Source organism: Sabethes cyaneus, chromosome 2, assembly GCF_943734655.1.
Source record: "Sabethes cyaneus chromosome 2, idSabCyanKW18_F2, whole genome shotgun sequence".
NCBI classification, from domain to species: domain Eukaryota; kingdom Metazoa; phylum Arthropoda; class Insecta; order Diptera; family Culicidae; genus Sabethes; species Sabethes cyaneus.
Window position 1 is genome coordinate 14,941,868 of NC_071354.1, and position 15,983 is coordinate 14,957,850.

Genomic DNA, 15,983 nt, shown 5'->3' on the forward strand with positions numbered 1-15,983 from the left:
AGAGGTTGGTGGAGGGGGGTAGGGGGTGACTGAATGAGGAACGTGAGTATGAATGTATGTTCATATATAACTCCGGAACGCCAGGACGGTTCTTCATCAAACTTAACACACATGGTCGGTGGAAAACACATAACTTCTCATAGTTTTTTTCCTGTCAGTTAATTAAGTTAATCTTTTGTTTGTTCACTTAAGAAATATTCAGAAATCAAAATAATCGACTGGTTAGATGCGTCAATCACATTCCAGAAATTGATATCAGAAATACTCATAGTTTTTATGCTCTCAAAAAAAGCAAAGCGTAAGTGTTACATTCCGGTTTCGAGAGTGGACCTCTGTTTATCCTGGCAATTCCGGAACTAGTGGAAATGACTCTTTTCTTAAGATTCTTCAAATGATCCACGCTATCAGCGGTAAGTCGACGAAATACCAATAAATCAAACAGATCATAGTTTATTTTCCGCATCATCCAGAATTTCACAGAACATTACACGAACGAATTTCTTTTGACAATCTATTTTCTCTTCTATTTCCTAACATAATTGTCTTCGAGAGGGGGTAACCCCCGCTCGTTGCTTGCCTACTGTACAAAAGTTCTACATACCCCCTTCTTTTCCCAGTTGTTATTCCTATTCTTGCATTGCGTTACAGTACATACTGCGAATTACGTGTGAAGTAATCGATCATGAGAGTCTAGCAAGGTGTTCGGGGAAACGCTTCCTCTAGTAAAAAGTCTAGTATTTGTGGAAAATAATATAAATGTTTGTAAGATAAATAGAGTGACAAAATGTGGAATGTTTTAACTGTGCAATTATAGTTGCTAGACTCTCACATTCGAGTACAAACGATTTAATTTTAGTTAATTTTCCTTCCCACCGTTCGACATGTTTCCTATAGGTACTAAAGAATTGAGAAGCACATATTTGTGTGACGAACATTGCAAATTTGTATTTTTTTTATTCTTTTGGGTATTAGAAATTTATTTATCAGTGGATAGCAAGTATAACAACTATGACCTTTTTGCATAACATTAATACTAATCCTTTTTGCATTGTAATTTATTTTTCTGCTCTTCTGCTGGCAAAATGCTGCAGTATTCCATGTTGGTTTCGCTTTTAGCTTATTGTGGTGTTTGATCTTTTTTCTTTAAATCATTAATAATAAGTTTAGATTTTATATTATTTATAGCAACGTTTCGGTCCGACCGTTCCATCGATTGTATCTTTCGATATTTGTTTATTGCATCGCAGTTGGAATCTTTTTCTATCTTTTTCTACGAATATAGCATATATTCTTTATATTTAGAGTGAAATTAACGGAAGGATTATTGTGCTTTTGTATTCAATATGATTTTGTGTTTAGTAGAAATGGAAATTATTGACTTTGAAGTTCGGCACCTGTCGGGAGAAGCTGTACCCGGCCGAAATATTTAACATTTAACAACTAACAGATGTTGGTAAAGATTAAGTTGTGTCGAGAAACAGCAAAGTTTGGAGGAACTTTGGGTTATTGCTGTTGGCTATGTTTGTGAAGTACGTCAAAAGATTTTTTTTCCTAATTTTCATATAAAAATTCGTCTTAGTAACAATCGAGGAGAAGACCTTATTTACTTTTATGAAAAAATGCTTTCATTTGGCTTGTCAGCGCAGCTGCATAGCTTTCATCGCATGGTTTTTGGGGGAAACTTCCTCTACTTTGATTGGCTTTTGTGTACTGTGGATTTACCCGTATAATTCCTGTTCGCTACTTTACATCTTTGACCTACTCGCGATTATCATTCCAGATCTGTAAGCATAATGTATTTAATTTAATCGTCATCCAAACAACAAAGTTCAGAATCACGTTTTGCGCACAAACATTGAATATAGGATAATTTCTGGTTTGTTTATTGAATTACATGAAACACCATTTTGATTACACCGTAACAGGATAATTGGTTTGGACTGGTTTGCTGCTTTATCTGTATATTTTCGGATTCCTAGAGATGGCTCAGCCCGGTTCAGCCCATTTCGGGTATTAAGACAGAATGCACGAGTTCCGCTTGCCACCGAGGCTTTTGTCCTGAATTTGTTGCAGATGCGCTAGCTGTGCGGCGGATGGAACGTGAACCGAGCTCGGTGGCATCGATTGCTGGGGCGTCGGTGGTCCGGTCCCGCCGCCACCGCCGACGCTGGCCTGCTGAGGAAGTGACTGACGTCGCCGCCGCCGCAGGGCTGGACTGAGATTATACGCGATTTTGGCTTGTGCGAGAAGTTCCTTAAAGATCTGGTGGGTGGGAAACAATGCATTTATAATTAGAAGTTTCGAAAGAACTTTACAAATTTTACTTGTGAAACATTGCGATTTAATTTGGCCGACGCTTCGACGAAACCATTCTCCCAGTCGACGGTTATCATGGACTCTGTCGTGTCTTGCGGTATCTGAAGACAAAAAAAAAAAGAATTTTAAATGGGAAATGTCGGATCTTCACAGGTAGCAATTTAGAGTGCAGCATTTTCTTGAATTTTCGTTGCTGGAATGCGTCAATCTAGTTGAAAGCTTCATAAAGTTCATGAGCTGGAAGCTTTTTATGAGTGATATATTTCAACGCTTAGCTTTCGTTTTCGTAAATGGTTTATCGCCACAGCTTATTTGTTAGAGGTGCTTTCGAACTGAGTGGAAAAAGCTTCAATGTTATGCGAAAAGCTCTGATACAGATAAAATCGGAAAAACCACAGAAGTTTTTCAGTTAAACTGGTTTTGAACACCACTTGAATTCCGCCTTTTAATAAAATACTGTTATTCAAACTGTGAAGGGATCGTTGATTTAAATTAAAATTGATGATGAACATAGACATCTGTACTTGACGTAAATTTCATGTCGTAAATTCATAACTTCGTCCAAAGTTATAGCTTTTCACTACAGTCAACACAAAGGAAAGAAATAGGTAAAGCCATACTTCATCATCCCGTAATCTGGGTTTTCTCATTGGAACTGCTTCCGTACGCAGTAATTGAAAATTGAAATGAAGACGTACTCGAGTCGATGAGCCACAATCGGAAAATTTATCGATTTTCTTTTACCGGCAGTGATTGATTTATCCTCATTTGGCTCCGCCCGCTTGGCCTGCTTTCGAAGACTGTCCGACCGAGCGGAAACTTGCGACAAGTGCTTTTATCGCTGCTTCTTGTTACAGACAGCTCTGGGTTGGGCTGCTGGGCTGGGAAGGTTTCTTTTCACCTTTCTCTCATTCATCTTGCTAAAGCGAAACCTTTCCAGCCAGCTGCTTACCGACATTTATCGTAGCTCGTTGCAATCCCGTTTCCGCTTCCCATTCCCACTGGTGCCACGGAATTAATCCCGAAGCAGGGGTGTAATAGCCAATAATTGATGAATACCGGATGGAAGCTACCGGGAATTTCCATTTCAAGAGTGTTATACAGTTGAAGCACTGAAGTCTTCTTTCGATTAACGCCCCTCTACTGGAGCAGAATTGTGTGATGGGAAAATGCGAGATTTACCCTCGCCGAATAAACACCGACGGTGGGAAAATTATTCCAAGAAAACGGACTAGCAATTTCGCACGTGGGGAAACTAGGGTTAAATGTTTTTCCATCACAAACCAACCGACAGAAGTCGGGGAAAAACAAATGCCTATCCATCCTCCCTAACCTCTCCTGAACAACATGTCAAACGTTATTTGCACTCGGCATGACTCTCGTACATAAGTTACGGTCGGTTGATGGATTGCTATTCGGCTTCAAGAATAATTAATTGCTTTTGGACGTAGACGTAGATTTCCACGGAACGAGCCTTTTCGACCTATTGCTCTGTGTCAGTTGCTATCTTAAAGCTACATACATCTGTACACAATTTCGGAAGATTGATGTCGCTTTTAAAGTGCCCACGCGGCGGCGGTGGCGGACGGCCGGGCGGCACAGACACCACACTCACCTGTCGGACGTCATCATCCTCGTCGGTTAGATCGGTTTTGTTGCCGACCACCACAATCGGAACGGCGTTGGTGGCTTTAATTTCGTGGATCTGCTCACGGATCGCTTTGACCTCCTCGAACGATACGCTGTCGGTTACGTCGTACACCAGGATGAACGCGTCGGCCGACGAAATCGAAAGGGCACGCATCGCTGGAAACTGATCCGGGAAAGTAAGAAAAGATGGAAAGGAGAAAAAAAATAAGATTTTAGCAAACATCTCTGTTTTGTGGAATGGAAAGCACGAGACAGTGTCTGTCTTCTATAAGCCATTGTGCTGTAAGGACTTCAAAGGGAAAACGTGAATAGTCATGTAGTTTTGTTGAAATTTAATTCTTTGATCACAAGCTTGTACTTTTGTTTGGTCTTAAACTTACAGGACAGGAAAAATAGGTTCAGAACTCATGCTAGTTTAAACAGTTTCAACCTGTTTAATCTTCCTCTAAAAGTGCTATAGACTAGGTATTCGCATTTACGAGTATAGTTAAAAAATTTCAATTTAATGTTCGGTTAGTTTATATCTGAGCTGAGAACGATAAGTTCGAACTCGAAATTACCGCTGAAATGAGTGGAAAAATATTATTCGAAGTATGAATAAAACAGAAATTATACACAGACGGACTGGTTTTACCATACACGTGTACCTGAGCATAAAAACCGAGTGTAGCAATTAAAAACCCGTTCGTATGGCCGTCAAACATTGATTTACTGTTTTCAGTGGTTGGTTGATTTCCAATACGTTGGAAAATAATTATTATCCCGCTGAAACAGACTTTTTATAGTTTATTTATGTAGGTATCTTTTCATTTATCAGAAAATCAGAAGATAATTAATGTTTGATTTGTAATGAAAAAATTGATAATCCAATTGTTTCAATTAACGTCAGCGTTTTCAGTCTCTTGAGAGTTTGATTACTGATTCTTCATATTTAACATAACAACAATAAATTTTATGTCAGTTGGAAGCTGATGCAGCAGCAGTGATTTAATGTAAACAAATTGTATAAATACCCTGCTGACGAAATTCCAGCTTCTCTCATCTCGACATATTTTCCTATCAATAAGAGCAATCATGTAAAAACATGATAAAAGTTAAAATAACCCAGTTTTGTCCGAAATCGTTTACCGGATGTCAATGGTTTTAGCCTCCAAAAAAAGGTATTATTGCTTTGAATGTGATAAATTTCGTAAAAGTTGTTGGTCGGGCAACAAAATTCTGTTCTGAAGAGCAAAAAGCTTTAAAACAAGTGTTTCTCAAGCCATTTTCATGAAATTTCTCCCAAAAAAGCGTTACTAAGTTGATTAGCTTTTCTGTACTAATTTATGGCTCTGGTACCGTTCTACAATTTGTTCTTTGAAGTAAAATGCTTGCTCTTTTTGTTTCGTTGCAATTTAATTCTACACGTATCGTATTGGATGTTGAATTATAATCAGACCCGTGGCACGCTGGAAGCTGTGCAACATGCTGAACCGGGTTAAAATGCATCATTTCCCACATATTCTTCATTTCCACTACAGATTCAAGATAGTTATTGCCTGCGAATAAACCTACGTGGGTTGTGTTTTGCAAGATTATTTGAGGAAAAGTGGAGGCAATCCCTCAATTTATGAAAAACTCTTTTGTTTTCCATAGGTGTCAAACCATATCCGTCGCACGCAGTGATCTAGTGTGCTATGCGAGATGTATGAATTCGTACAGTTTTCAGATACTAATTCAACACTCAACAGGTTTAAAATTAAATTGCAACGAAACTAAAAGTTATAGTTGTTTCACGCCAAGGAATGAATTGTAGAACGATATCAGAGCTTCAAATGGGTAGATGAAAACAATCAATTTTATCACACTTTGTTTTAGGAGAAAATTGATAAAAACTCCTTGAGAAACACTAATTTCAAAGCAAAAAGCTTTGCTTCTGAAAAGCTTTTAAATTTCATGTAGTAAAAAGCTAAAGAACAAATTTTCAGTACAAAATTTTCTCAGCTTTCGAATAAAAATAACAGAACTGAGCTTGCTGGCATACTTTTGTACTACAGTTAATTCAAGCCAAATAGGGGGTGCTCCGTAGCCGCAAGGTTTGACAAGCGAGTGGTCGTGGGTTCGAATCTTAGTAGAATCAACCCATTCGATGTCAAGTGACTTTAGCATGGGTTTATTCTCAGACCCCTCATTTACCCTTCCTTCATGCTGAATTCTATAATTACCCTCTGAAGCCTCTTGCCAGTACAAATGTCCCTTCTATAGTTTAAGTGTACTGGTCAAAGGAACGAATGAGTCCTCGCCAGGGACGGCTATAATATGGGATAGTACTGGCAGCGAGGAATAAGCGGGTAAAGTAGATCAATCGTTGAAGGAAGTGTAAACCGCAATACACACAAGCACGCATTAAATTTAATAAGCATAGCGCTCACTTAATAGCGATTATAGCAAAAAGAAATGCAGTGCAGGTCATACAGTAAACACCCGGGCGATATCACAGTAGATCAATTTTACTGGTCGCAGTGATGAGTCCACACTTAGAGAAAAAAAAGGCAAACAGGACCGGCAACTAAAAATGTTCAATACCCTGTAACGATTCAGATTTGACCATATGCGTAAAAGGATTTTTTCGCCTGAAATATTTGCACCGAGCTACCTAACACTCTGTCTATAACGTTGAGGACTAGTAGAAATATTAGGGGGCCTAAATGGCTTTCTTGTGGAACCCCAGATTTTGGGGCAAAAAATATAGATTGCAGGTTAGTAATTTTATGCTTCCATCTTGCGGCCATCCAGGATAGGAGCGTGAAAAATTCATCAAAGAACCGAAAAATCCAAGACATTCAAGCTTAGCAATTGCAGTTCGGTGGTTTAGTTCATCGAAATATGTTGCAAATCATGAATGAACTATTGGTATGTCCGCCGATTACGGCGAATACCTGCATGAATTGTATTTAAAATTGGATTTGAAATTGAACTTAAAATTGGACATAAACTAGATTTAAATTAGATAAAAGTGGAATTAAAACTATACTCGAAATTAGAGTTTATATTTATCTTGCAATTTCACCTAAAATTGGAATTAAGGTCATTACAAATATTTTAAAAAGTTTTTGTCATTCCGATGGTGGGCCATTGAAGAGGGGAGGGGGGGGGGGGGGGGGTATGAAAAAAAACAAAGAGATTTTTTTATTCGAGGAAAAAAATGGGTTTTAAGCATTTTTGCTTAAAGTTTAAACGTGAAAACCAAATCGCTTTTAATATATACGTTATTATTTTCCATGCAAAATGCGTTGTTTTTGGATGATTTTCGGAAATTCCATAGTTTGAACACAGACTAATAGACGTAACACTTCGAACAAATTTTCTAACAAATCATCGGTTCATTCACCCCCCTAAAACTTGGAAAAAAAACACTAGCATCGCCTGGTGCAGTCTTCGCGCTACACAGAGTAGGTTGCTATAAATTTAGCAATGCTATAAATTTACTTGTATAATATTTGACATCAGCGCCAACGCAGGCGAGCGGCGTTCTCGCGCAGCGACTGTTGTTTGAGTCTTGGCTTATGCGAAAATTTGAAATGATCGTTTTTATTGACGATGGAATGAGGCTTTAGTGGTACGTCTGTTAGTCTGTGGTTTGAATTTCCATTTCTGCTTCGTGCTGGAAGCGTTAACTCAACTCGTACACTGTGTTCAGGCTGTAGAGCGCAACAGACAATTGATTTTATAAAAAAATAACTCATATCCAACAAATTATTTTTTTGCCCCCCGAGTTTTCTAGCCAATTTCAAAGGGGGGGGGGGGGCGACAAAAACTTTAAAAATAACTGGCAATGGCCTAATTTAGACTTGAAATTGGGCTTAAAATTTGATATGCAATTGAATTTGGAATTGAGCTCATCATTGGATATTGAATTAGACTTGAATTTGCGCTAATTTGGCACAAAGTTTTACTTGCAATTAGAATTGACATTTTTTGTCTTATTCTTTCACACGTTTTCCACTTTTTGTTCCGTTTTTTCTCCTTTTCTGTGCCGATTTCGTTACGTTTTCACTTTACTTTCGTGTCTCCTCTTTTTCACGTCTTCCGTTTTTTCTGTCGTGTGTTTTCTGTTTTCTTTTTAATCATTTTAGTCATGTTTTTCTCATGTTTTCAACGTTTCTTCTGTTATGTTATTTTTCGTTTAACGTCTTTTTTCTTTTCTTTTTCTCTTTTATGTCGCTTCCAGTTTTCGTCTTTTAACTCCTTTGCTTCTTCGCCTGTTCCGCTTTTCTTCTTTTTAATGCCCAGTTTTTCCGTGTTTTCTGTCGTATGTATTCTGTTTTTGGCTTACTTTTTTTGTTTTCCTCTCCGGTTTTCCCGTTTTATTTACCATTTTACGTCTCTTTATCTATCGTTTAAGCTTGTCTTTTGCCGGTTTTTCCTGTTTCTTCTTTTTCTTGTTCTTCTTTTTCTGTCCCATTTTCCCGTTTTATATCCCGCTTTTTTCCTGTTTTTTCGTTTCTTTTTCCGTTTTTCTTTCATCTCTCTCGCTATTCTTCTTTTCCCTTTTGGTTTCTCTTGTTTTCTGTTCCGTATTCCCGTTCTTGTCTCGTAGTATTTTTTTTTCTCTTTTGCTTTCCCTTTTTTCTATTCGCTGTTTCCTCTTGATGTGTGCCTTTTTTCATCTGGTCGTCGCCCTGTCATTTTCTGTCCCGTTTCGACATTTTCCTTTTTTTCGGTACCTTTTTCCGTCTTTTTGCGGGTTTCTATCCCGTATTTCGTTTTCATCTGCTCCGTTCTTCCTCTTATTGTGTCCTGCTTTCCCCCTTTTTCCGTCAGTTTCTTTTATTCTTTTTTGTTTTATTCCACCTGTCTTACGTTTTCATTTTTTAATTTTTCTGATCTCGTTAGTCCGTTTACTGCTTCTGTATTTTCTCCTTCTCTTCTCCTCCTTTTCTATCCCGTATTTTTCTTCTTTTTGTCCCGTTTTTTCTCCATATATGCTCCGTTTATCCGTATTTTCTTTCTCATTTTCTTCGTTTTATTTAAAATTTTTCTTTTGTTTCTCAAATTTCTCTACCGTTCTTCGTCTTCTTCTCCTCATGCATTTCCCTTCATGTCATGTTTCTTCTTCATGCCAGTTATAACTCATATAGAAATGATCCCTCGCATTTAGTATCTTTTTCTATCCCGTCCAGTTTGTGTCACGTTTTCCTTCGTGCTCTTTTTCTCCTTTTGTGTCATTTTTTCTCTGTTTTTGTTTCTTTTTCTGAAGAGCAGCAGGAGACGGACTACCTCTAAATCCACCAGGAATCTATCTGTGAATATGCTAAGAATAAGAAACTGTTTGCTCTCCGTTTTTTGGTTCATGAGATATGAAGTTTTGAATTAGGTAAACCGTGTTTTTCAGTACGACAGAACTTTTCAGAAAACAAAAAATGTTATCATGAAATTTTTATTATTAAAAGATTAGAAATTCACAAAAAAAATATTTAAAAAAATTCCGTGTGGCAAAATATAATTTTTCGACTTTTCTTTTAAGTTTACCAGCATCACTTCACTTTCAATTGGACTTAAAAATAGAAATGAATTGGTTTTAAATTAGACTTGTAATTAGAATTGAAATTGGATTTGAAATTGGACTATAAGTTGTACTTGAAGTTGGACTTAAAATCAAAGTTGAAATTGGACTTGGAATTGGGCATAAAAATAGATTTGAATTTGAACTTGAAATTGATTTTAAAATAGGTTAATATTTAAAACTAAACTTGAAATTTAAATTATTAGTTACTGGAGTTAAAATTGGAATTTTAACTGGAAATATTTTTTATCGCAAAAATTGTGACCGAATAAATTAAAAATTGCGAACTTCTGGGTTGCAGTAATAATTTTGTTTTACACTAAATTTTACAATAGTCTAGTGTACAATCCAATCCAGTGTTCAGGCAGGTTTAAAATCTAAGTAAATTCAGAGCCAGTCCAGTCCAGTCCAGAATCCAATTCAGTCAAAAGCTAAGAGTCGAATCCATTCAAGAGGCCAGTCCATTTCTGAGTCCAGTCTAGTTCAGAATGCATTTTAAGTCAAGCTCAATGCCATTCAGAGTTTATTCCAATTCAGATTCACTCTAGTCCACAGTCTACACACTTAAAAAAGCACCGAGTTCGGCAAAATTTTGCAGAAATCTCAACGGCCGAGCGTTCGGCAAATTTTTTTAGACTAATCTCAAGTTTTTAGTCTTGACCTTGAAATGCGGTCATACATATATATATTAATATTTTTTTGAAACGATGGTTCTACAATCGATGAAGGGACGGTAGGGGAAATAAATGAAATTTTTTTTTCTCCTCACCTTTCCGCTCTCCCTCTCCTTAAAAAAAATGCATTTCTTTCCCCTACCGTCCCTTCATCCATTGTAGAACCATCGTTCCAAAAAAAATATTAAAATTATTTATTTTATCAAACGTTACTAAAGATCCGTAAACGTCGATTTGCACCATCGTTTTTTTTTTGCCGAACGTTCGGCTGTTGAAATTTCGGCCATATTTTGCCGAATTCGGTTCTTTTTTTAAGTGTTTAGTGAGGAACTTCATCGTCGGTGTCATCAACGGCCGATAGCCACAGAAATTCGTGAACGTAGGTGGAAGTGGATCGGATACACCTTGAGGAAAGGAGCGAACGAGGTTTGCAGAGAAGCACTCGACTGGAATCCACAAGGACAGCGTAGGAGAGGCAGACCCAGAGGCTCATGGCGACGGAGCTTAGCCAACGACATCCGGGCTGTAGACGAGAACCTGTCCTGGCGACAGGTAAAAGCCATGGCGGGTAACCGTCAGCAGTGGAGATCTCTGATTTCATCCCTTTGTTCTGCCGGACCGGCGGACATGGACACATAAGTAAGTAAGAAAGTTAGTTCAGTAAATATTCCAATGCAGGCGAGACTTCAGTCCGGCCTACATTTCATGTAGTTTAAAGTTCAATCTCATTCAGAGTTTAGTCCAGAATCTAGTCCAGTTCAGGTTCCTTAGCAGCCTAATTCAATCCAGTCCAGGTCAGTAGAGAGTCCAGAATTCAAACTTGTTCGACTCCATTCCATATTCAGAATTCAATTCAGTGTAGAATCTAGCCAGAATCTAGTTCAGAGTCGAATCCAGTTTAGAATACAATTCAATCCAGAGTATAGTCCAGTCTAGAGTCCAGTCCTGAGTAAAACCTGAAGGGTGTCCCACATCAAATTCCATCACAAAAAACCGCTGTACAAGATTACCTAGTTGACCGATACTTTTCAAACTTTTAGACAATAAAATATAATCCATTAGTAAGCTTTTGACATATTTATTTCATTCAACTTCATTACCATAATCGTATGTTCACATCTTACGCTTAGCACCACTCATAAGGTTCTGTACAACATCTGGCTGCAGCTTCTTCTGCACGGAGACCCACTTTGTCTTCATGTCTTCCTCAGATTTGACCTCCTTGGGATGCTTCCGTAGTACCTACTTCATACCCTACTAACACAGTTGTTGCAAATCTGTTGTGATGACTTATTTATAACTAATTTTAGTCGTAATCGGGTTGCTTCAACTAAATAGGCAAACAGTGTGTTACTTGGGTAATAGCACAGAACAGAAGTGGAAGTCAAAATCCAAACACGTACATGCTACTTTCTGCAGATACTAGCGAACCTGGCGGTGGCGAGTCACTTTTTTTTCACGAAAACACCCGAACGGTTACGAATGCACACGAAAGCATATGGAAGCTGCTATACGATAGATAGCTAGTGTTCTTCTTATATTGCTGTTTTTCGCTTCTATGCGAAAACCTTCCCAAAAGAAAAATAAAAGCAAAAAAGACTCTGTTACCATTTTGATCGCCGAATCGTTCGGACTTCCACTTCTGTTCTGTGGTAATAGCCCAGTATTTGTCGATGGGCCTTAGTTGCGGTGCGTTGGGGGGATTCATGTCCCCGTTAGCTTATGCCACTCCAGGACATCCTTTGAATAGTGGCACGAAGCTAGATCCGGCCAGAAGACCGTAGGCCTCTCGTGTTGTCTCAAGAAAGGAAGCAGACGCTTCTGTAGCTACTCCTTGAGGTGGATCTGCCCGTTTACAGTTCCGGTAGTCACGTCCCGATAGTCCCGTTTACCAAAGTACGCTTGCCAAATCATGTATTTCTAGGCAATCTTTGAAAGTTTCTGCTTTCGTACTTCCTCCGGAACGCAAACTTGTGCAGGGCGGTGAAGAACAGTAGCCCCGGAAGCTGCCGGAATGCAGGTCCTCCCGGACCTTGGCTCTCTGAACGAAAGACTTGAACCAATTCAACTTTTTGGCCACATCCCTGACCGAAGCAGTGGAATTCCGCTTAAATGCTTTCACGACACGCTTGTGATTCTGATCACTAAAAGAACATCCATTTTGGCCGCATGCCGCCAAAGGGTTATTTGCTACAGCGTTTTTTTCGTGATGTAATTTGACGTGGGACTCCCATTATTTTTGTATCACTTTTATACTATTTTGTACAACAATAAAATTCGTTAATTGAGGAAGGTGACACTTTTTCCTTTTAAATCCATTATTTACTCATTATTTCGATAGATAGATAGATAGATAGATAGATAGATAGATAGATAGATAGATAGATAGATAGATAGATAGATAGATAGATAAATTTCGATAGATGTCATCTTCGAGCTGTTTCACTAAATTCGAAACAGGTGCTGATTTTTATGAAAATGTGGGCATTTTTTCCGATAATTCCATAGAAAGCAACACGATCACAATCTTTCGGGATTTGGCACTGGGCCATCGCAACAAGAGGCGATTGCATTACGGATTTAGAAGAAGTCGTTATCAATGATTTTTGCAACAACGAGTCACAAAAGCAAGTGATGCTGAACTCCCGTAAAGAATTCATTTAATTCAGTACCTGAATATTATGTTATTATCATCCAAACTTCAGTTCATTTACCCTGAAAAATGTTCCAATCAACTAAAATTAAGGAAAATCGGCCAGTAAATATAAGGATACAACAACACTATGATGATAATTATCCTCATCAAACTCAACAGTTTGGTGCAACAGATGAAGCACTTCTTGAGGCATATAGTTCTAAAATTGAAAGCAAACGAAAATATGTAGCAACAGCCCTACACGTTCGTTTTTATAAGAGTTTTCTGAAAAAGGAAACATTTAAATATTGATTTCATTATTAACTCTATAAACTATGGCTGTATATAAATCTGTGAACAGAGAACTGTGATTTAATGAAACATAGGACTTCTTTCGAAAATCATAATGCACGACCTCAAGCTCTAAACAATGGATAGAGCATGTGCCACAGTGTGCCCCATCCTAGACTCGCAAGTGGCTGTGCACTATTGACATTTATATCGGTAATCTTCATTCGCATTTAATACACTGATCCAGCAGTATCCCCATGTTGTGATTCAATTTCCTTTTTGTGAAAATTATTGATGCAACCTTTAGCTTCCATATCCTAGCATATTGAGCACAAGGGTCAATCTGACTCCAGCAGTACCAGAAATCAAAACCCACCGTATGCTTCGTGAGCTTTTCGGAACTGTTAGATGGTAATGGCAGCTCCATAGAGAGAAAAGAAAAGGAAGCTGAAAGTAGCTACAATTTATAGAGCTTTCAATTCATACACTTTATGATTATTTGCAGCCAAAAATATATATTAGACAAGTACTATGAACAACCATATGCCACATGAAAATACGTACACATTTCCTAAGAACACTTGAATTGTCACACGTCACGAGTAGAGTCCATAGTACCTTTCAGAAAAACATTTTTTTTTAATTTGCACAACATTGCAATGCTCCACATATGACATTTGTGCTAATTTTCTCGTACTAATTACAAGGTATGTTTCATGAATTTTTGCTTCATTAACAACAGGAATAATTCTTAACAGGTTGATAGTTAACAGGAAATTGAAATTAAACGCTTGTTGAACACGCTCTTTGACTAATATTGCCTCTTTCATCGGGCCCCATGTATAGGGCCTCCTGATAGAACTTTAAATGAATTTTGGGATTAAAACTAAAACAGCGTAGCATCTTTTACCGGCACGGAAGCTCTATGTCTATCTAGGTATGTGCACAACTGGTTGTATGGCTGTATTAGGGGGATTTAAACTTGTACGAGCACGCTCTCTGTGTGCAGTGCAAAGACTTGCACCGAGTTTTAATTATATATCCACCCGTGGAGCGATATCCGCCATCCACCAAACGGTATGATGGTGCACATCATGTTTGATGTCGTGTTCTCCTGAATCAACTCCGGACTCGCCGTGAATCAATCCGGAACCACCTAACCCTGCCTAGATAGCGGTAGTAGTAGGTGTGGAGTACCGTGCCAGAATCATTATCATGTAGTTACTTCCATGTTGGAACTCCCGAATGGTAGATCGTGGCAAAAATGTTATTTTATTTAATGTAAAAGGCGTTGTAAAATTTGAAATATGTTGTTAAAAACCAGTTGAAATTCAAATTCAAAATTTTTACAGAAATTTTAGTTGAATTTCCTACTTTTGACCTTTGCCCAATGTTGTAACAGAATCTAAAATCAGCAAAAAACAGTTTATTATTCTAATCCCGTTCAGTTAAAACATAGTTGTATGTTACTATTCGGGCTGACAACTAACAACTCCCTCTATAGGTGTCACTTATCCCGGTCGACCTTCCCGTTGCTTTTTGAACCAGCGGAATTTGCACCGAGTGACGTGACGACAGTAAATATTGGTACTGCCATGGAGAGCACCGGTTCACCGGTCGCTTTTTATTCCGAAAGCTCTACTTTCTACTCGATAGTGCATCACTGCGCTATTTGCCAACCAAACTGCTGCATTATTGGCAATCGCAGTGGGGCCCGCCGCTAGCTGGTTGGATTTTTCCGCTTTTGAAAAAGCAGAACCACCGACGGATGGATGGGAACCGACGCGCGATGCGATGGTAGCGTGTTTGCAAAACATCCGGCAGGGTTTGTGTTAGCAAGGTACAATTTAATCTGCCATTCTCCATCCATCCAGTCCGATGTAGTGATAGCTCTGATCGGAAACGTTAACAGCCCGGTTTGTGTCGGTGTCGGACCTGAATGGCAACCGTTTTAATTATACGCGAGAGGGAACAAATTTACAACTCTACCTAACAAGTGATTGGAGAATTGAGGTGGTAAATTGTAGCTGTGGGGTAATGCATGGGGAAAAAATGTGGTCAGAGGAAGTTTGAAATTACATTTTTTAGCAATACTTTAATGCTTGACTAAAGCTGACTAAAGCTTTTGTCATGAGCAATTTAAAACGTACGTTAGTACGTTAGTAGCCTTGATAATACGTACATTTTCCAACAACACTTTACTTGTTTTATTCCATGCTTCACAGTGGGGAAAGTCGTTGATTTAAAAATATTAGAAATGAACTGCTATACTAAGTCAATACCACTAAAATGTTTATTTATTCAATAGTATATGCAATTTCATGCAATATTAAGCATAATACAACAATGTTTCAGTATTTAAATTTGTGATTTGATAGTACGTACGCTAAACTAAGCAAAGGTGTACGTCTGTACGAACTATTAAGGTATACCTGCATTATTTATCACAAACAATACCGGTGGATTAGATTGAAAACTCCGGACTTTCCGGTGTAATTGGACTTTAAATCAAAGTTGCAATTGGACTAGAACTGGACTAGAGTTGAAGTTGACTGATTAGAGTTGAAATTTGACTTAAAATGGGTTTTGACATAGGACATTAAATTAGACTTAAATTAAGACTAATTTGGACTTCAAGCATTACTTTAAATTGTACAAAAAATTGGACCTAAAATTGGAATTGAAATTGGACTTAAAATAAGAGTAATTTGGACAGTTTTTATTTGAAATTTAAATTTGAAATTGAATTAGACTTGGAAATGAACCTGAAATTCTACTTGAAATTCTTTCCTTTCTTATCTCGTTTTCTCTCCCGTTTCCCCACCTTTTTTCAAGTTTTTTGTTTCGTACTCCTTTTATTCCTTATTTTTTT

At 38.0% G+C, this 15,983-nt stretch overlaps 1 protein-coding gene across 2 annotated transcripts in view; it reads right to left on the reverse strand.

Moving 5' to 3' along the window:
• Positions 1-524: 524 nt before the first annotated feature.
• Positions 525-15,983, reverse strand: part of LOC128738571 (GTP-binding protein Di-Ras2) — a 177,208-nt gene continuing 161,749 nt past the window's right edge. For both annotated transcript variants that reach the window (XM_053833816.1, XM_053833815.1), the window contains exons 6-8: positions 3,932-4,129; positions 2,325-2,417; positions 525-2,262 (exon numbers count right to left, since the gene is read on the reverse strand). In XM_053833816.1, the coding sequence (XP_053689791.1) occupies positions 2,014-2,262; positions 2,325-2,417; positions 3,932-4,129 (540 nt within the window). In that variant the 3' untranslated portion in view covers positions 525-2,013. The remainder of the gene's footprint in view (positions 2,263-2,324; positions 2,418-3,931; positions 4,130-15,983) is intronic.